The 20,880-nt window shown below is 41.2% G+C and overlaps 1 protein-coding gene across 1 annotated transcript; it reads right to left on the bottom strand.

The window, feature by feature from the left end:
- Window positions 1-96: 96 nt before the first annotated feature.
- Window positions 97-17,179, bottom strand: LOC124868804 (intelectin-like). Its single transcript, XM_047366407.1, has 7 exons — window positions 17,083-17,179; window positions 5,438-5,590; window positions 4,973-5,220; window positions 3,502-3,660; window positions 3,255-3,372; window positions 3,044-3,147; window positions 97-2,968 (listed from the first exon to the last, which is right to left on the bottom strand). Exons 1-7 carry the CDS (start codon window positions 17,177-17,179, stop codon window positions 2,825-2,827), a joined length of 1,023 nt encoding a protein of 340 aa, XP_047222363.1. The 3' UTR covers window positions 97-2,824.
- Window positions 17,180-20,880: the final 3,701 nt, after the last annotated feature.

The following is a 20,880-nucleotide window of genomic DNA, read 5'->3' as shown; positions in this document are numbered from 1 at the left end:
GTCATAGGTCATACTTTACTTTGAACTGAGGCAACAATGTCAAAACAAAACACATTTAGGAAAAATTGATACAATAGGATAAAAACATGAGAAAAATTCAGAATCAGAATCAACTTTATTGGCCAGGTTTGTGATCACAAACAAGGAATTTGATTTTAGTTTCCATCTCTCACATCATATATCAACATCAATCCAAACAACAACCACATTGTGTAAAAACAAATAAATAGGGACAAGGAACAGTATGTACAAGTGTATGTGTGTTTTTCTAAATGTACATAAAATGCGGAAGGCAGGTTTTGATTATTTTCAGCAGAGTAGCTGACTAATCTGGCTGTGAGGCGTTTATTGTGGTCAACAGAGAAACAGCCTGGGGGAAGAAACTGTCTCTATGGCGGCTCGTTTTTACAAATAGTGCTCTGAAGCACCGACCTAAAGGTAAAAGTCTAAATAGTTTGTGTCCAGGATGTGTAGGGTCTGCATAGATGTTAGCTGCCATTTTCTTGACTTTAGACTTGTATAATACCACACTTTGATGAGGTTTGTTAGGATGCTGTGGATGATGCAGCTCTAGAAGTTAATAAAATGTTTTATTAGTATTAAACATCTTGTCTTTAGAAAGTTTGCCCCCTCATGAGCTCTGTTGACCAGCTGCATGATGTGTGTAACCAGGTGAGATTCTCATCTGAACAGAGTAATTAAAAAGTCGATCCGGTCTGCTCCAGATGGTACTATATTGTGTCCTACACTTTCTGTGTCCAAAATCATGTCTTTGATTCCACCTGTATAACTAAATGTCATCAGTAACCCGCAATCACACTGTACCCCATCAAAAGCTCTGAATATAGGGGAGGGTGTAGGGGCGAAAAGCACACGACCATGTGCAGAGGCTATAGTCCTCGAAGCGGCTGTCCCGGGTTCGAGTCCCAGACCTGGTGACATTTGCAAAATAAAGGCCACTAGTGCCTAAAAAAAAAGAGCTCTGAATATATTGCAACCAATTATCAGTGTGAGTGCTGAGTGGGATAAATATCTTTAGAGAAATGGTAAAGCCATATGCTTTTCATGTGTTGTCAAGACATTATGGTAGCTTTCTTAACCTAGTTAATTAACCTATTATGCTGGAGCAGCATCATATGGCTGAGCTGCAGAAACTCTGGTTTGGACAAAACATCTGTCTTTATCAAGAAAAAGAAAGACTGTGCCGTCCTGAACGTCATTGGTGAGTGAGTTAGATATGAGACAATAACGATACTCTCGACCATGTGATACTAACTCAATATACTGTACGTTTTTTACTGCATGTACATGGCATTGATTTTGATGAAGTATCAGAATGGGACTTAGTATCAGTAAATATGTATTGTGAAATGACTCGGATCAGTGTCAGGGACTAAACATCCTCATTTGTGCATCACTATTAAAAAATTAAAATAAAATTTAATTCAGTTTGTTTCACAAGATTTTTGTGTTTGCATTTTAAACTGAGCCATACATGGAATAGGAATTGGTAACTTAGTTCTTCAGAACTAACAGAAATACCAGCATAACTGAGGGAGAAATGGTAATCCTTTTTAGTGACGTGGGGATAATCTGTGCTTCTGTATAATAAATGAACTGATTCCACTAATGCAATGCCTGCCCTCAATAGTGATAGTTTCAGAGTTTTACATCAGCAGAGCTGAAATGCAGCCACGAAGAAGGAAATTTAGACTTTAATTCAAGGGGTTTACTTGTAATGTAATGTTAGCTGTTTGAGGGCAATCATCAACTGTGTCCCTAGTAAAGACGTGTTAAAAGCCTTAAAATTAATTAATCCTTTATGCAGTGGTGTCATCTGACACTGAAAATTTGTAGAAACATCCCTAGTACATTTCTTGAGTGTTAGGAAATAATATAATCAACTATTAAGCTTAGCTGGGATTATTGCCCTTCTAAATAATTTTACAGAGGTTTTTACAAATATCCTCACTGTGTAATTATGCTACCACAGTAAGAGCTAAAATCATTCTAAGGCTTTTTACACATCTTTATCCGGGCTGTCAAAAATATTGCCAGCACTTAATAAACACTCCGTACAGGGTTCTCTTCTGTAAACCACTGACATGGTTTTCTTCAGTATGAAGGACTACAGCAAGAAACATTTTACTGAAGTTGCAAACCATTTGAAACATCGAAGGACCTCAAAGGAGGAAAAATTACTAAAACACCCTACAGTACACACCTGGACGAAAAGTTACTGAAAACTGTCCTTTAGAAACTGCCCTATTTCCCCAAAATCTTTACTGCCCATTTGTTTTTTGAAAACACCTTTGACTTTCCTTTAATTTGCCTCTCTTTTTTTGTTGTGTTGTTTTAGCATGAAATTGAACAACTTGTGAGAAACATGCATTTGATTGGCTGCTGAAGGGTCCTTGTAAATCTCTTAAAATACACTCAGACATCTTTGAAAAAGCATAACAAAATAACATGGCAACAAATATTTCCAGAAATAACAAGAGGCTGTTGGGTCTGTTAGACTCGTTGGAGACGGAGACTTGAAAACCTAACTACTTCTAAATAAAAGGAAACTTAGTATCCAAGTTATATGACTTCATTCTTATCATCATGAGTGCTCTCTATGTTAAAAAAAATCCATGAGGTCACTCGTAATTACATCATTCTATTTTTGTATTCACTGAGGAGTCTCTAATACTCTAATTTTCTCACTGCTACCTGTTTAAGTTGGCCAGAACTTCCAGTTGGTTTCATTTAAATAGACGGTATTGTAGTGCCATCTACTGGTGAGTTGTTTAGGTACATTTATCTAACAGACTATATCCCCTCAGCGGTAAAACAGCAGGACAGCAGACTCGGTCATCTCCTTGGAGGCGCTCCAGCCTTGTTCTCTTCCCAGCCTGTCCCAGTCAAATGATGGGAAATCTCCACACTGGTCCGGGTGGAAATATCCTCCTCCTCCTATACAATACTGGACACACAACAGGATTGCTGTAGCATACATCAGCTAATGGACAGACTCAGGCAGAAAGCCATCCAGACTCACATGTTCAGAGTTGCACCCTCTGGGTTTGACCCCAGAACAGATAGCCATGGCTGATTGTTCATTGTTTATGGGTCTGAATGTGATGAAGCCAGGATCAAACTCCACTTTTTTAGGGGAACAAATGAAAAAAACACCACAATTAAAGTTCAGTTGTTCAATTACAGGGAATGGGAGAAAAATAACAAAAATGAAAGAATTTTGTTGTATTTACTTCTTGATTCCATTCCATATAGATATCTGGTGGACTCCCTGTCCCCATGGTCATACACAATAGGAACTGCTGGTCCCCTACTGGAGCACGTGCCAACATTGTACCTTACTGGAAATTGCTGCAAGAATGTGACAATTTTGTGAATAAGTGTGTGTAGACCTATATGTTTGTGTATGGATTCTTGCAGTAATCTCTTTCAATTTAACATTAGAAACACTTCAATTCTGTCTCGGCTGTTGTGCCTTACCTTAAACAGGTTAAAGAGGTTTCCCCCATAAAGACGAAGGAAGTTACTGTCAGTGTGGTAGCGAAGAATGGCTGCCAGGTTCCAGTGCTCCACTGGGAAGTTGTTGGGAACGTGCCACAAAGACACGTCTGCCGCAAAGATATCATAGTAACCTGGATTCTGAGACATACAAGCTGTTGTCACGGTTTGGGTTATTTTATGGGATAGAATAATTAAAATTTCTGCATAATTGTAAAGTAGAAGGAACAACAATGAAAAATGTATTTTTTACAGATAAAAGTCTGAAAAGTGTGGTATGTATTCGCCCCTCTTTACTCTGATACCCCTAAATCAAACGAATTGAATTAACTGGTAAATAGAGTCCATCTGTTTGTAATGTTATCTCAGCATCTATGCAGCTGTTCTGTGAAAGCCTTAGATGGTTGTTAGAGAGCAATAGTGAACAAAAGGCCCATGGTAACTCTGGAGGAGCTGCAGAGAATCACAGCTCAGGTTCAAAGATTTGTTGACAGGAGCCCTTTTAGCCGTCCCCTGCTCAAATCTGACCTTAATGGCATCAAGAAAGACATTGTTGAAAGAAAGCCATAAGACGTTCTGTTTGCAGTTTTTCACAAGCCATGAAGGGTCCACCACAAATGCTTGAAAGAAGGTTGCTCTGGTCAAAGGAGAACAAAATTGTATTACATGCAAGATTCTATGTACGACAGAATACTAAGACTGCAATCCATACAGAGAAACGTGGCGGTGGCAATATCATGTTGTGGGAATCTGTGCATTCTCATTAGTTAGTGTTGGAATAATTGAATATAGATTTATCTTATATTTTCTCCTATTCTTTAACTTGACTATTTGATCTCATAACCTTTCATGATGTATGTGTGAGAAAGGATGTGTGAGTTTGTCTGCAGGCAAAGATCATAAATAGGAGCTGAACTAGCAGAGAAGGAAGCAGTCCAGTTGAGGAGGTCATAAAGATGAAGGCTGATTACACTCAACAAAAGGCACAACTGACCCTACCAGTTGGAGGAGACTGTGGGAAATGTGTTGTTAATGTATAAAGCTGTTTATGACCTGTTTACGATGCAGTTGTTGTTTTCCCCCATCCTTTAGAGAACAATGTTTTTATAAACTAGGGACCCCCGAAAGACAATAAAAAGAGGAGGCGGACAGATGCTGTTCAGAGCGGTGCGAGATCTGTAACTGAGCAAATCTTGACCGTTTCTCCTCGCAAAGCGAGTAAAAGGAACTAATACTTTGTCTCTCTTTTCTTTTTGTGTTGTTATAAATATTGTTAGGTTGGTTAAACCTGACAGTTAGAATGTCAGTCAAAGTCCAGATTTGGAAATAGAGACATTCTCCATCCAGTGTAACAGAGATTCTTCAGCGTGTCATAAAAAGTAATGAGTCAGGGGGGCTGAATGTACCACACACTTTCTGAAGTACTGTTCTTTCTCCAGATTGTCTGGCATACCTTGTAATCATCAGACGTAGCACCCTCTACTACACCAAAGGTGTTTCTGTTGGACCAGTTTCCATCTCCATCCGGCTGATTTGGATTGTTACCCTGCTGACTGGACCAGCGATCCCCCACAGTGCATCGTCCATAAACGCTATTTTCATGGACACTGGCCACCAGTGTCCAGCCACCTCCAGCAGTGTTCATGTCACAGAAAGTCTGATATATCATCCCATTAGTTGTGGTCAGGTAGTATATCCCATCTGGAGACATTACACTAAATTAGATCCAGTCATCATAATTAATTAAATTTTCTTATTACTAGCTTTGGTTTTGTCATACCTTTGCTTGAAATATGCTCTGAAAGTTACAAAATCTTAAATGAACTAACCAATTTATTTCTTATCAATGCATCATAAAAAGATCTGTTTGTTTAAAACCGTATCTAGAGAAACCTATCAACAAACAAAGCATGCCTACCTTCTCGTTCATCATGTTTATCCAGGATTTCTTTACAGCTTCGGGCAATGTATTTGGATCTGTCGCTCACTTTCCGCAACCATTCAAAGTTTGTCCTGGTGAGTTTCTCTGTGCCTTCCACAATAACTTCTGGGAGGTCAGTCGTTTCGTTTACTGAAAATACAGTCTGATTTCAAAAGAGGTGAAGGAAATACATGTTTGAGGAAATATCTAATATATATAAGAAGGGGTGCCCAAAATTAGAAAATATTTCCGTGCATTTTACCTTCTTGTAGAAAGACGTCAGCAAGGGATCTATGCCCCGAAATCAGAAAAATACCCCAAAACAAGAGTGTATGGCTAAGCATGTCTGTAAAAGAAAATGATTTAAAGTTTTTGAAATAACCACCATTCATTTTAACTGTTTGTATGAACATACAACATAACTCTTTCTCTAATAGGACAACAAGCCTAATAGTAAATGCAAGTGTGAAGAGTGATACCTCTTTCCTCATGCAATTCTCCCAGAAAACAACTGAAACACACTTCTCAGAGCGCTGAAGAACTGTTCTTGTCAGTTGTAGTACATCTCAACTATTTATGGGTAAGTAGATGTATAATCATTAATCTTCTTTGAGAAATGAGCTTTTCACAATTGTCCAATTACTTCCTCCTCAGTTTTCCTGGCAGCAGTTACTGAAACACCCATCAGACCAGGAAACAATTGTTGACAAAAATTATTTCAAAGGTCTTCTATTATCTTGATTTGACTTAGTATTTCACTGGTTCATGATGTTAGGTTCAAACAACCTAAAATACTTATAACATCACAAAAAGAAGAGAAAGACAAAGAATTTCAAAGAATTAGTTTCTCGCAGCGAGGAGAACGAACAGAGATGTGCTTTCAGTTACAAATCTCCTACCGCTCTGAAAACCATCTGTCCGCACCTCTCTTTTTATTATCTTTTAGGGTGGTCCCTAGTTACAATATACATTGCTGCTCTGAAGGGTGGGATAAACAGCTGCAACGTAAACAGGTCATATACACCATTATCTTGTAACAGCACACTTCCACAATCTCCCCTATCTTAAGATCAGTGTGTCTTCTGTTAAGCACAATCAGCCACCCTCTTTATGACATCCTCAACTGTGACTGCTTCCTTCTCAGCTCCACCTTTGATCCTTGCCTGCAGACAAACTCATCACATCCTTACTCACACATACAGCATGAAAGGTTATAAAGATCAAATAGTCAAGTTAAAGAAAAGAAAAAAATATAAGATGAAAGGAAAAATATAAGATAAAAACTATATTCAATTATTCCAACATTTCCTCCTTGTTTATCTTATATTTGCTCATATTCTCATATCACTTAAACAGCCACTTCTTTTGGATTTTTAACTGTAAGATCATTTTCATGAGCACAAATATAATTACACTCAGAGGCACTTACTGACATTTAAACCACAGAATCATATAGAGATGGATCTAGGTACAGGCCAGAAAAGTGGTCAGTCCCATCCTCATCATCTTCATCATCCTGATGTTTAAATAACGGATAGAGTTGGTTAACTCTGTCTTCCATAGGAGAAATAGCTGTGGTGATAAGACGGTTAAGAAGAGAACGAAGGCAGGGAATACAACAATATCCACACAATGTCAAAATTGCAGCAAACACTGCAAAGGAAATTATTACTGATGATACTAAAATTTTATACTTCCCAAACACATCCAGCCAGGAGTCCCACATCGAGGTGTCTACTCCAGAATGCTCCTTCATTTTGCCATTTAGAGATCTCAAACCTTCTATGGCTTTAGTTAGGCTGCCGTCAGCAGTAGTGTTGTTAGGTATGAATGTGCAACATTTTTCTCCAAAAAATGCACAAACTTCTCCTTTTTCAGCTAACAACATGTGCAAAGCAATTCTATTCTGGAATGCCATCAGGGAAGTTGAAGCCAATTAGTCATGGACAGTTTCAAACCCGCTTTGTGTCCAATTTCTTAGTTTTTGAACATTGTAGTGGAAATAGTTGATCCTGTCTACGTTTTTGTTCATTGTACACCACCAACAGATACTTGATTCAAATCCTGCAGCTACTTGATCAGCCAATTTATATGAATCTGGCACTCCTCGAGGTACACCTATAGCATCGATGTACTTAGAGTCTCCTTCAGCCTGCCAAGCTGCAGCTTTGCGCTTTCTATCATGCCAATCATGTGGGTTTACACTAGATAGTCCACGTGTTACCTCATCTACTGACATAGGATATACTGAAACTGGTAACAATAAAGTAACTAGAGCACAGAGTCCCATTACATTTGAAGGTAATCAATCAAACAACCTGTCGTCACCTTACCACCACCAAATGTCTCCTCTAGAGACTGGTTTAAAATACTTATTTACTTGTACAGTTGTAGTACACCATAATGCAGTGAGATCTCCCAATTTATTGCCTCTCTCTGTCATATTTATACATGTGTAGTTTCCAGTGGTGACCCATTTATGGAATAACGGTTTACTTTTATCTGTTCTAGTTACAGGAAAAACAGAATCCTTATGCTAACACTTTTCATTAGGATTAGTTTGATTCATTACTTCCATCACACAGGGTTGTGGTATCACAGCTGGAATTATTTATAACAAAGGCCTGGGACCCATACACACAACACAATCTCTTTTAGTCATGTTAGCCGCTTGCTCTACCATCAATAACCAGTTATTATTTGTTCCTGATACTCCAGTAATAACCTGGAACCAGACATCTGTGGTTAAGTTTCCTAACACAATTTTTACTCTCTTCGCTGTAGCCTTAGGGGAGAGAGTTGTTTCAGTTTTTATTCACAAACAAAAAGGTCAAAGTTTGGGTCTGACCCTGAAACCCAGGCCCACAGGAGAAAACCCCAACATTTTCTTCCTGATGCAACGGTCGGGAGGAAATAGAGAGTTATGCGTGAGGTTAATTGTTACCTGGATTGCATTATCAGCTTTATGGAGCTTAAACAACTTCTTTTGATGACTAGCATAAGCAGTGGTGCCCCACTCTGGTGTCCAATTATTTCCTTCATCAGCTACCATCGTGGACCATGAGGTGTCTCTTCTGTCATTAGTTAAGTACCATTTATAACTTCTATAATCCTGTCCTTTCCTTCCTTGTTTGGTCAAGCTAATGAGTGGGATCAGCTCCACAGCTATGGTTTTAGATTTCACGCACACTTGAATACCATAAGTATAAGAAGTTTGTTTACTACACATAGTTAGGTTATCTTGCCTTCCTTGATTTAGCGCTACTTGTTTCATATGACTTATAGCAGGTGTTATTACATTCTTATTTATCTTGACTGGTTCCCAGAAGTACCAGAAAAATAAGAAAATCAATATGAGGAGAAATATAAATGCCCAGCAACAGAATGCATTGCTAATCCATCTAAGAGTCATTTTGGCTGAAATTTTGACCCCTCTAAATGGTTCCAGTGTCTTTATTTTCTTCACTGACTTTCGGGTCTCTCCAGCCTCTAAATGTCTGGGTCCACCCTATTATCAGTCTGTAAATCACTTCCCCTGACGGAGCTTTCAACCGAAATTACCTTTTTACAATGTGTAAGGTGAATCCAGGATGATCTCTCAGCTATTTTTACTGCCGTGGGAGTGGTTAGTAATACCTGATATGGGCCCTCCCACTTAGATGAAATACCAGTGTTTCTTTTCTATACTCCTTATTAACACCCAGTCTCCTGGTTCCACTAGTTGGTTTTCCTGCTGGGAAATAGAACATTCCTCATTAGTTTGAATTTGTTTCTGTTGCTTTTTTAACATACTTCTCATATAATCAGCTAGGTTGGCTTCTTCATCTAACTTTCACTGATTTTTGAACTGTGGTAATCTGTATGGTCTTCTAAATAACGTTTCATAGGGTGTTAGCCCTGAGGTGCTTGTAATATTTATATAAAATTTTACTAGATCCAGACACTGTGTCCATGGTCTTCCTGTCTCTTCAATACACTTTTTCAGGCGGTTCTTTATAGTCCCATTAATTCTTTCCATTAATCCAGCACTTTGAGGGTGGTAATCGCAATGGTTTCTCAGATTTATGTGAAACATAATTCCTATTTTCTTTATTATTTGATTTAGAAAATGGGCTTCATTATCACTATATATTTTCTCTGGAATCCCATATCTGGGAATGATATCTTTACACAGTGCTTTTGCTACAGTTAAGGCATCTGGATGTTTAGTTGGAAATAGTTCTATCCATTTAGAAAATGCATCTATAATGACTAAACAGAACTCTTTCCCTTCACTGTGGTTTAGGTCAATAAATTCCATATGAATTGTTTGGAAAGGGTATTTTGGTTTTGGAAATTGTCCCCTACGTGGTCTTAAATTCCCTTGTGGATTATGTTTTACACATGTTAAACATGTTCTACAAAACTTTTTTGAATAAGAATTAAATCCATATGTTGTATAATATTTAAGTATTTGTCCTACCATTCCTCCCTGTTGAGACATGTGAAATACCATGCCTCAATACTGCTGCCCATTTGTATAGGTTTTTTGGTAAGATAGGCTTATTATCTGGTCACATATAGATTTTATCTTTTAATGCAGCTCCATGTTTTTTCCACATTTCTATCTCCTGTGGTGGGCTTTGTTGTTGAATCTCTTTTAACACAATATTGTCTATATTATGTTGTTTTTCCATTACTAATATTTTGATTTGTCCTGCTGCAGCTGCTTTTATTGTCTTATCTGCAAATGCATTCCCTTTTATGACATCAATTGTGCCAGAAGTGTGAGCTGCACACTTACAGACCGCTAATTTTCTAGAGAGGTGTACTGATTTCAGTAAGTTTTTTAACAAATCAGCATGCGTTACTGGTTTCTCAGTAGATGTTACCATGCCTCTATTTTTCCAATATTGAGCAAATGTATGCACTGTTGCAAATGCATATTGACTATCAGTATAAATACTTACTTCCTCATTTGCAAATAGTTTGCAGGCCTCGGTTAGCGCAATTAGCTCTGCAGCCTGTGCAGAATAATGTGAAGGTAATTGCTCCGCTTTTAACACTGTATCTTTCGTCACTACTGCATATCCTGTTTGTGTCTTCCCTCTATCATCTTTTCTGGAGGAACCTTCTACATAAACTATTTCGCCCTGTGCCAGAGGTTGATCCTGCAGATCACTTCTTGTTTTTGCTTCTTTTTCTGCTAATTCTTGACAATCATGTTGAATTCCATCTTCAGGCGTGGGTAACAATGTTGCTGAGTTTAAGGTGGTGCACCTTTCTATAGTTAAGTGTGGTTGTCACAGTAAGGTTGACATGCAGGACAAATGTCTAGCAGGTGATAGAAAAGTCATATTTGTTTGCAGTAATAATGCTGAAACTGCATGGGGAACTCTTAAAATTAAAGGATGGAATAACACTATTGTAGCACTGACTTCAACTGCCATTGAGGCAGCAATTACAGCTCTCACACAACATGGTTGCGCACACGCAACACTGTCTACTTTTGAAGAGAAATAGGCTATTGGTTTCATTTTATCTCCATGTTGTTGAACCAGAACTGAAGTCATAAAATGTTCCTTGCAATCTTCCATCTGAGCAAACGGTTTACTATAATCTGGTAATGCTAAAGCAGTACTGGAAACTAGAACTTGTTTTATGTTGGTAAATGCTTCTTCAGCTTCTACACTCCATTTCAGTTCAGACGTCATTTTCAGCTCTTCCTCATACATTAGTTTGTTTAATGGAGTTACTATTTCTGCATAATTTGGCACCCAATTTCTACAATAATTAGTTAGTCCAAGGAGGGACATCATTTGTTTTTTTGTTACTGGTTTTGGAACTTGTAATATTGCAGTCTTTCTTTCTTCTACAATTGTGCGTCCCCCTGCGCTAAGATTGTGGCCTAGGTATTTGACCTCATTTTTGCACAACTGTAATTTATTTTTACTGACTTTGTGTCCCTCTTCTGCTAAATGTTTTAATAATGCCATTGTGTAATTTTTACAGGTCTCCTCATCAGGAAAGGCTAGTAGCACATCATCAACATATAGTAAAACCTGACTACCTCCTGGAGGGTCAAACTTGGCCATACTTGCACTCATTACCTGAGAGTATATAGTTGGACTTTCACAGTAGCCTTGAGGTAATCTGGTATAAGTATATCTTTGTCCCTCAAAGGTGAATGCAAACCAGAACTGACTATCTTTATCGGTACAGAGAAAAATGCATTGCTTATATCAACTACAGTAAATATTCTAGCATCTGGTCTTAGGGAATTTAATAATGTATAAGGATCAGGAACACACGGTGCTCTCTGAACAACTGCATTATTAACTGCCTGTAAGTCTTGTACAATGCGCCATCCTGTTGATGGAGCTTGTTTTTTAACTGGAAAAATGGGGGTGTTACATGGTGAGTCTTCGCATTTTATTATCACCCCTGCAGTTATTAAATCCTTTATTACTGGTTTTATTCCTTCACGTGCATCATGTTTCAAAGGGTATTGTTTTAAACTGGGCCTGTATTCTGTTTTTGCCCTGATTTCGACAGGTAACACTCCTTTTACTAAACCCACATCAGTAGGATCTTTTGACCATAACTTATCAGGGACTTCACTCAAGAACTGTTCCTCCTGTTCAGTAAGGTATATTTCTCATTGTTGCTTTGTATGCAAATGTATCCCTTCCTGCACTGTCACTGTCCAGAATAATGGCTTCCTAGTTAATCTTGTGGATGCACTGATTTTGTGTATTCATTATTGTTGCAAACCAGTCAGTGGCATCTTTTCCCCTCTGCACTATTCTTCCCATGTCCTGCCACTTGAGTTCTTTATCCTTGAATAAAGATATGTGTGGAGGTGTCCACATTTTGCAGAGCTTCCTAGTGTCTTCCACTAACACTACTTCAGTAAGTGACGTACTCTTCCCATCTGAATAAACATAAGTTACCATGACTTTGGTAAAAGTGACTTTAGTTAATGCTTCTTCATAAGTTTTATCTGGTCCAGGAGTATTTTTATACCACATGGTAATATGTAGATCATCTGGTGTCATCTGATCTTGTAGTTGAGTAATAACATTTCTTCCTTCTGTTAATAAAGCTGTCCCTATGTCTAGGGGTGGTTTGTTCGGAACATCCAGTGAGTAGTGGTAATAAGGTGGTCCTACTCCTTTTAACACAAAATAATCTCCTTGGCTGAGTTCTGCTTTTCTCTTTACTACAATATGTCCTTCTGAGGTCGGAATTAATGCTAACCCCAGATGTAGTAATCCATCTCGTCCCAATAGATTCACCGGACACTCAGGGAACATTAGAATAGATAGCTGGCATGACTGTCCATTGGGATCTCTTATCCAAACTGGTTCAGACTCACAGACTTGTGTCAATTGCCCACTAGCTGACCTTACTGTTATTTGCTGATCACTAAGTCTGGAATTTGGGATTGTTTCTCTACAGGTGGTCCTGCATGCTCCGGTATCACAAAGAAAAGTAATTGATTTTCCATTCAACAGTAAGGTAACTTAAGGTTTAATGCTATCTAGAGAGAGAAGGTCCTGGAAATTTAGGAGGACCTCCTGCCCCTGTGTTTTGGTTTTTTGTTTTCATTGGACTTATTATCTTCCATATTAAACTTGTGTTAATCTTAATTTCCTGCTCTTCATCTGTTCTTTCTCACGACATCCGGACTGGGTGAGGTTGAGGCGCAAGGATATCAGTGATAGCATTATTTTACCTCAACAATTTGGTGCCGTGACCTGGATGTCGTGGGCATAACTGAAGGAGATTGCATCACCAGCGGAGACGAAGGTAAGTGGTTTTTACTTGGCGGTTTCCCCGCTGTATGATGTAATGAAGCTGAGGTGTATTTAAAGGGCCGTGCTGAGGCTGTTTAGAAGAGCGGTTAGAATAAAAAACTCTGTGCCCCAGAGCTGGTCGCTGGCCTAGCCCCCCTCCTACCGGACGCAGAGTTGCGGATCGTGCTGAGAGTTCCACACTCGGGATTTGGCTCACCCAAAACGTGGATATAGTTTAGTTGGGGATGTTTGGACTTAGGAACGGGTTGGCTCACCCGGGGGTTTGCGCTCACCCCAAACAGGACGCAGTTATAGGACCGGTTTGCCCCGCCGGGTCGAAAGCGACCAAAACGTGTGGCCGTTGAGGTCGGAATAACTTCCCTGGTCAGAACCTAAATGTTACATTCAGTTAACTGAGAACCTTTCTCTTTGTTGCCGGCAACTGTAGGGTTTCAACTGTCTGCTTTGCTTTCTTTTTATTTCCCTTTTCTCTCCTTGCTGTGCACAGTGTGTGTATGCGTGTGTGTGTATGTTTGGCAACGAGTGAGAGGTGACATCATCGCAGGGGCTGTGTGAAATTTTGAGGAAACAAGCATTGTGATTCGAACACTGGTTGGTTTTGTGCTGCAGTTATCAAATAGTAACATGGAGGAGTATTATAGGGTGTTTGAGGATGTTGACAGGGGAAATGGGGTGGTAAAACCCCTTAGCTCCTACCAATGTATATCAACTGGCTCCACCTATCCAGTGGGAGTCACACCCATATAGTCCTCGTGGCCAGGCCAGGGGTGGGCCGTTTGGAAAAAAGGGCTGGACGAAGGGGTGGACAGGGAGGAGCTGGTTCCTCCTCCTACCTAGCATGTGGGCAGACGGATCATGGGGCCCGCAGCTATGGGCACGCCCAGAAGGAGCTCCTCCATCTTTGTATCAACCTCTGGCACAACAAGCTCCTGTCACCGTGCAATGCAGCACTCATACCACAGTGATACACCCCACAGAGAGGTCCAGACAATGGGAAAAAGGCAGAACCCATTGTTCCAGTGGAATTAAAGGGACACATTGCTATTTCTTGTGAACACTGAAGCCACTTTTTCCATGATGAATATTCCTCCATCCAATAAAATGTCTTCTCTGATGGGGTGAAACAGACTCTGGCTGTGTTTACACCTCTTCACACTATGATTGGAAAACAAAAACTGTTACATACATTGGTTGCTTCGCCTGACACACCTGTGAATCTACTCGGCAAAGACATTTTGATTACATTGGGAGCAACAATACTATGTTCCATGGATGGCTTGGTTGTGACTTTTCCTGATGAAACCAAACTGCATGCAGCGGATGGCCCCGGATCACATCAGTATTTACTGTGGCCTGAGGAGGAGGAGCCTTATGTGGACATTTATCCGGGCTTCATTGAGCCTGAAACCCCTTCTAGTGCTGGGGTGAGATCCAGTTTCCTTATCTGGAAACCCTGGAATCGGGCCCTGGCTCCTTGCGGCCCAATACCTGCTCTGCCACGGATAACTTTGTTTTATGACAGAAATGAGAAAACAAACAGATTGGTTTCAGGAACAGTTTGAGGAATATGTAGAAGGAAAATATGGACCATTTCCTCTAAAACATTTAGAGTCCAAAACAAAAATAACTCCCAATAAACAAAACAACAAAACCAAAGTCCATAATCTCCAGGGGCGCATAACAAAATCCAGGAGGCCGATAATCCGGAGGCCGGCAGTGACGAAGTAGCCATCGAAGTGGTTGATGATCCGGAGGCCGGCAGTGACGAAGTAGCCAGCGATGAAGGAGCCGATGCCTCGGAGGTCTGCGGCGAGGATGCAGGCGCCTTGGAGGTCTGCGGCGAGGATGCAGGCTGCCTGGAGTCCGACAGCGGAGATGCCAGGCAAACCCACAAAGCGAGGAGTCAAGCAGTGTATGACGTGGCGAGATCCTCAGAGACTTGGCCCTGGCGTCCAACTTGGACCCAGGCAGAAACCCTGAAGACTTGGCCCTGGCGTCCGGTTCGGAGTCAGGCAAAGAGTCAGGCAAAGAGTCAGGCTCTGGTGTGTCAATCAAAGTCAAAAAGTCAGTCCGTATCTCCAGTAACACCCCCCAGAGGAAACTGAGCAGGTGCTCAGGACCAGGTCTTGGAGACAGCCCATCCATGGGCTCCACCGAAGCATGGTGTGGGAATGGAGGCCGCCCGCCCATGGGCTCCTCCATGTCATGACGAGGCTCTGTAGACCCAGCGGCGGCCGGCTGAGGCTCTGTAGATCCGGCGACGGCCGGCTGAGGCTCTGTAGATCCGGCGGCGGCCGGCTGAGGCTCTGTAGATCCGGCGGCGGCCGGCTGAGGCTCTGTAGGCTTAGCTGCATGCTGTGAGTCCAGAGGCATGGCTGCCTTAACGGCCACGAGAAGAGGATCGAAGGGACCTCCAGCGGAGAGTGGAGCTGGAGCGTCTAGTCATCCCTCTGCAAGAAACTCATCTAGTAAGATAGTGTGCACGTCAACCAGATCCTGAGGATTGCTAATCAAGTGAGGAACACACTCTAGGCAACGTGACTTTATAAGTTCCTTTTTGATCTCCTGCAAACCCGGCCTGAACCCATGGTGGAGCAGGAGGTCGTACCGACGACCGGAGACCAGCAGAGCTCAGGTGCTGCTACTGCTGCTGCTACTGCTGCGGACGTGACAAACTCAGGCGCTGCTGTTGCTGCAGCTGTGGACGTGACGAGCTCAGGCATTGCTGCTGCTGCGGACGTGAAGAGCTCAGGCGTTGCTGCTGCTGCGGACGTGAAGAGCTCAGGCACTACTGTTGCTGCAGCAGTGGACGTGACGAGCTCAGGCGTTGCTGCAGCAGTGGACATGACGAGCTCAGGTGTTGCTGCTGCTGCGGACTGCTTGCGGCACCGGCGACATCTCCGATGAGATGGGGCAGGCTCTGAACTGGGAGAGTGCGCTGCAGGCAACTCTGGCTCCAAAAACGAGGAGGAAAAGTAGACTGGAGCTAGTGACTTACTCCGGGGATGAGGAGAGGGTCTGTGACGCAGCGGACCGGTACCCGGAAGAGGCCTAGCCAGTCTTGTGCCCCAAACCTGCAGGTACTCATAGCAAGGCATAGCATAGTCCAAACGAAGCATAGGTATCCAAAGCGTAGCATAAACGAAGCATGAACAAAGCATAGACATAGAAACGTAGCATAGAACCGTAGCATAAACGAAGCATAGACATCAAAAGACAGGTAATCAAAGAAACAGGGAACAGGTGTGACAAGGAACAGGTGAAACAAATACAAAGGCTGAGGATGGGTGAAAGGACTAAAACAGAAAACACAAACTAAGCAAGAGAATAAATCAGAGGAGGAAATAAAGAACTAGAATAACTATGAACTAAAGTAAACAGAGAAACTAGAGGGGAACATAGAAACAATAATTTAAGAAATAAACAAAGAGCCATAAGGAGAATCAAAATTACAAAATAAACCAACAAGTCCAAAATGTCACTCCATGACACTCTACCCTTGCACTCAAGTCATCAGACTAAAGAACTGGGAGGTGTTGTAAAACGTTCCCTTGCAACCACTAAATTAGCAACCTACTACTGTCCCAGCCTTTTCTTTCTCTGCCTCCACTAACATTTACTGTGTTGAAGTTATTGCCTCTGACTCTGCCGTGTTAAAACATCATGAGCTATCTAGATAACATGGCAAAGAATTAACTGATCATGTTCTGACTGAGGCTGTTGTATCCAGTTCTCCACCCCATCTATGGGCTCAAGGACCCACTGATGTTGGATGTGTGAACATTGCCACTGTGGAATTTAAGTAGCAGGATGTCTTCCCCATCTGGCGAAACCAGTACCCACAGTATCCTGCTGCAGAGGCGGGAATGGCTGACACCATTGAGGGGCTGTTAAAAGCAGGCGTGTTGAAACCCTGCCAGTCTACCTGAAACACCCCCATTCTGCCTGTGAAAAGGAGCTCTGACAGCTGACTGGCTGAACACTACAGGGGGATTTGCCGCACAATTGCTCTTTTCAGGATTACTGTCTGCCTTTTTATTTACATGTTTCTGTAACAACAGAGTTGTTTCAGCAAAAGGGAGATATAGAGACATGTTGATTTGAAACAATGGTTGAGAAGTGGATTTGTGACTGCAGCACAGAAACCAATCAAACATGAAAATTAAATGAGATTTGTGGCTTGAGCCTTGTTGTTGCCTAAAAAGGTAGCAGGTTATGCACGCAGCTTCAATTTAGTAAGTGTTGAAGCTGAGACCTATGAACATCTAAACTCGGAAAAAATTAAATAACATCAAAAGGGTTCTCCCCTTGAGGAACTTACTGTGTGGAAGAGAAAAGGAGCAAAAGAAGAAGATGGCCTTTGGAGAGGCCCTGGTGATAAAAGTTGTGAAGCCACCAAACATGAGTGAACACATTTCGGAAGAGGCACATGGAACATCACATGTAGGTATTTTGCAGGTGCCTATCAATCCAAAACAATGGTGGCCCCCATCTGTGGATAATTTAATCCAAAACTTACGATGCATTCATCTACAGGTAAGTTTAAAATTACACCCAACCTGGGAAAGAGATACTCTGTGGTAATATGTTTAATTAATCATAACATTTCCAGACATGGCTCCCAGAAAAAATAAGGTCTGATAATGGAAATTATTTCAGGAACAAGGATCAACAGGTGGAGCAAATGTAGGGACTGAAACATGCTTTCGGTACAGTATATCATCCTCAGTCACAAGGCAAGGTTGAAAGAATGAACCAAACATTGAAAACAAAATTGGCTAAAATCTGTGCACAGACTAAATTAAATTGGTGGATGCTTTCCCAGTTGCTTTGATGTTTGTCAGGATGTCTGTTAATCAGTCCACAGGTTACACCCCACATGAACTACAGACTGGGACCAGCACAGCGGATACCAGGACAAACATGTGAATTTGCACAATTATCTTGTAACACTTTCTTTAATGAGTTGCAGACCCTAGCTGCAGAGTTCTCCAGAGGACTTGAGGGAACAAGAGGTCCATGTGGTACCAGGAGTCACCTGGGTGTAGCTCAAGGTCATCATCAAGCCAGGAACCCAGGTTCACAGGCCCGTTCCAAGTCCTGGAAAGAACATCTCAGGTGGTTCGTCAGAGAGGAAAAGGAGAAACCTGGTATCATTGGAGCCAGTGTGTGAGGAGCCTACAAAGTCACAGGCACCAGAGGTGTCTTAAAGTGCATAATAAATCCCCTGGAGGCTCACCGGTGTGATCACACTGAGTTGAAGAGGATTTATCCAATCCAGAGACTTTTTCTTTTAGTTTTCAAGATTGAAAGAAGAGGATTTATCCACTACAAGGAGTCATTATATTCAACTAATCAACAGATAAATTCAGGACTGGGAACCGGAACATATGTGACTCTTGATTTTGATTATGTGATCATTGAATGTGGTGTTTTTCCGTTTTCCTGTCAATTAATCTTTGGAGCATTGGTTATGCTGTTGTTATTTTATGCACTTGATGTATGACTTTGAATCAACATTCTTGAGTAAATCCTACAGTGTGTGAAGGTTATAAGCTCCTGGGAAAGTGGAATTGATCTGATCCAAAAAATTTAAATGGTGATGCATGGTTTGGATGTTAGTTGTAAATGGAAATGTGGGGGAGGTTTAATAATGACACTGAAGGGAATAATTGTGTTCTTGATGTGTGATGTTTTCCAGAGTGGTGAACACCCCTCCAGTCCCAATTTCCGCAGCCGTCGTTATCTACTCCGGAAAATGACTGAAATATCGGACACATGCATTAAAAGACATGGAGGTATTGAACTAGATTATGTACTTGGCTCGGACACCACATTTCAATTTGATCTCTGTTCTGTGTTTACATGTGAGGGTAGCGAGCTAACCTGGACGAAATATAATGTGTATCTGAGTATCTATCAGAAAGGTGCAGTGGATGGTATGGAGAAAATTGGCATGCCAGTCCAGGGTTTTGTTATTTGGGACACTAAACAGGGACGAATACTGTCAGATAATCCATATGCAGAAACATTTCAGCATTTGGTGACCTTGGCTAGAGGACAAGCGAAGGGTAAATTGACAACTGGAGGTATTAATCCAATATTACTCAGCATTGGAAGAATACAGAGCAACCCCTACCACAACCGTAATATTACAATAAGGCCACCAACTCTTAGATGTGGAAATATGAGTTCTGGATTTTATATGTATTTAGGAGTAGATTTGCCAGGATGGCTTGCACGAGATCAGGGTAGAATTGTTAGAATTAATCTTGTTTCTGTTATGGTCAAAGGTGGTGAAGTGAAAACTCCTGTGATTCAGATAGACTTTAACACCATAACCCCTGAAGATGTTATCCAAGGGGCTCTGGGATTTACAGAGTCCAATTTGTGGCTGAAATGTTCAGACGGCACGTGAGTCGGCCATGAGCAATTGTATTGCATGTGCGGCTGCTAGACCCAATCTGGTCACTGTACCTGCTCCCATATATGAGAACGCGGATCCACTAGGATTTAAATGCATGATTCTGTTAACTCATGGTAAAGAAAACCCTGCATGTCATACCTTAGCAAAGGTGTTTCCGGTTATTAGCAATAGCTCACTGGTAGGCCCTTTTTCTCCTCAGAGTGAGGGATATGGTTATCCCTGTTTGAATTCTACAGTCAGACCCCAGCGGGCGGGCTGAGATCCAGTCCCGGAAAGGGTCTGTGAGTCTCCTTGATAAAGACTGCCGTGCGCACGGTCTTTCCTGGAGTCCACCAAACCGCTGGAATCCTCAGGCGTAATTGGAATCTGGCTCCGAAGGACCAAATAATGTCAGGTTCAAACAACCTGACAACTTTTCACAATTGTCCAATTACTTCCTCCTCAGTTTTCCTGGCAGCAGTTACTGAAACACCAATCAGACCAGGAAACAATTGTTGGCAAAAATTATGTCAAAGGTCTTCTATTATTTTGATTTGACTTAGTATTTCACTGGTTCATGATGTCAGCTTCAAACAACCTAAAATACTTATAACATCACAAAAAGAAAAGAAAGACAAAGAATTAGTTTCTTGCTGCGAGGAGAACGGACAGAGATGTGCTTTCAGTTACAAATCTCCTACCGCTCTGAAAACCATCTGTCCGCACCTCTCTTTTTATTATCTTTTAGGGTGGTCCCTAGTTACAATATACATTGCTGCTCTGAAGGGTGGGATAAACAGCTGCAACGTAAACAGGTCATATACACCATTATCTTGTAACAGCACACTTCCACAATCTCCCCTATCTTAAGATCAGTGTGTCCTTTGTTAAGCACAATCAGCCACCATCTTTATGTCATCCTCAACTGTGACTGCTTCCTTCTCAGCTCCACCTTTGATCCTTGCCTGCAAATAAACTCATCACATCCTTACTCACACATACAGCATGAAAGGTTATAAAGATCAAATAGTCAAGTTAAAGAAAAGGAAAAAATATAAGATGAAAGGAAAAATATAAGATAAAATCTATATACAATTATTCCAACATTTCCTCCTTGTTTATCTTATATTTTCTCATATTCTCATATCACTTAAACAGCCAATTCTTTTGGATTTTTAACTGTAAAATCATATAGAGATGGATCTAGGTACAGGTCAGAAAAGCGGTCAGTCGCA

Source organism: Girardinichthys multiradiatus, chromosome 5 (assembly GCF_021462225.1).
Source record: "Girardinichthys multiradiatus isolate DD_20200921_A chromosome 5, DD_fGirMul_XY1, whole genome shotgun sequence".
Classification (NCBI taxonomy): Eukaryota; Metazoa; Chordata; class Actinopteri; order Cyprinodontiformes; family Goodeidae; genus Girardinichthys; species Girardinichthys multiradiatus.
The sequence above is the reverse complement of the archived record's forward strand: the minus strand, read 5'-3'. Positions and strand labels throughout refer to the sequence as shown.

Bases quoted from the DNA above. Each gene is read 5' to 3' on its own strand.
- LOC124868804 (XM_047366407.1), bottom strand. From the start codon at position 17,179: ATGGGGGTGTTTCAGGTAGACTGGCAGGGTTTCAACACGCCTGCTTTT. The intron at 3,661-4,972 runs GTATGCCAGACA...TGTATGTCTCAG, and splicing joins CTACGTCTGATGATTACAAG to AATCCAGGTTACTATGATAT. The intron at 3,373-3,501 runs GTAAGGCACAAC...ACATTCTTGCAG, and splicing joins ACCTCTTTAACCTGTTTAAG to CAATTTCCAGTAAGGTACAA.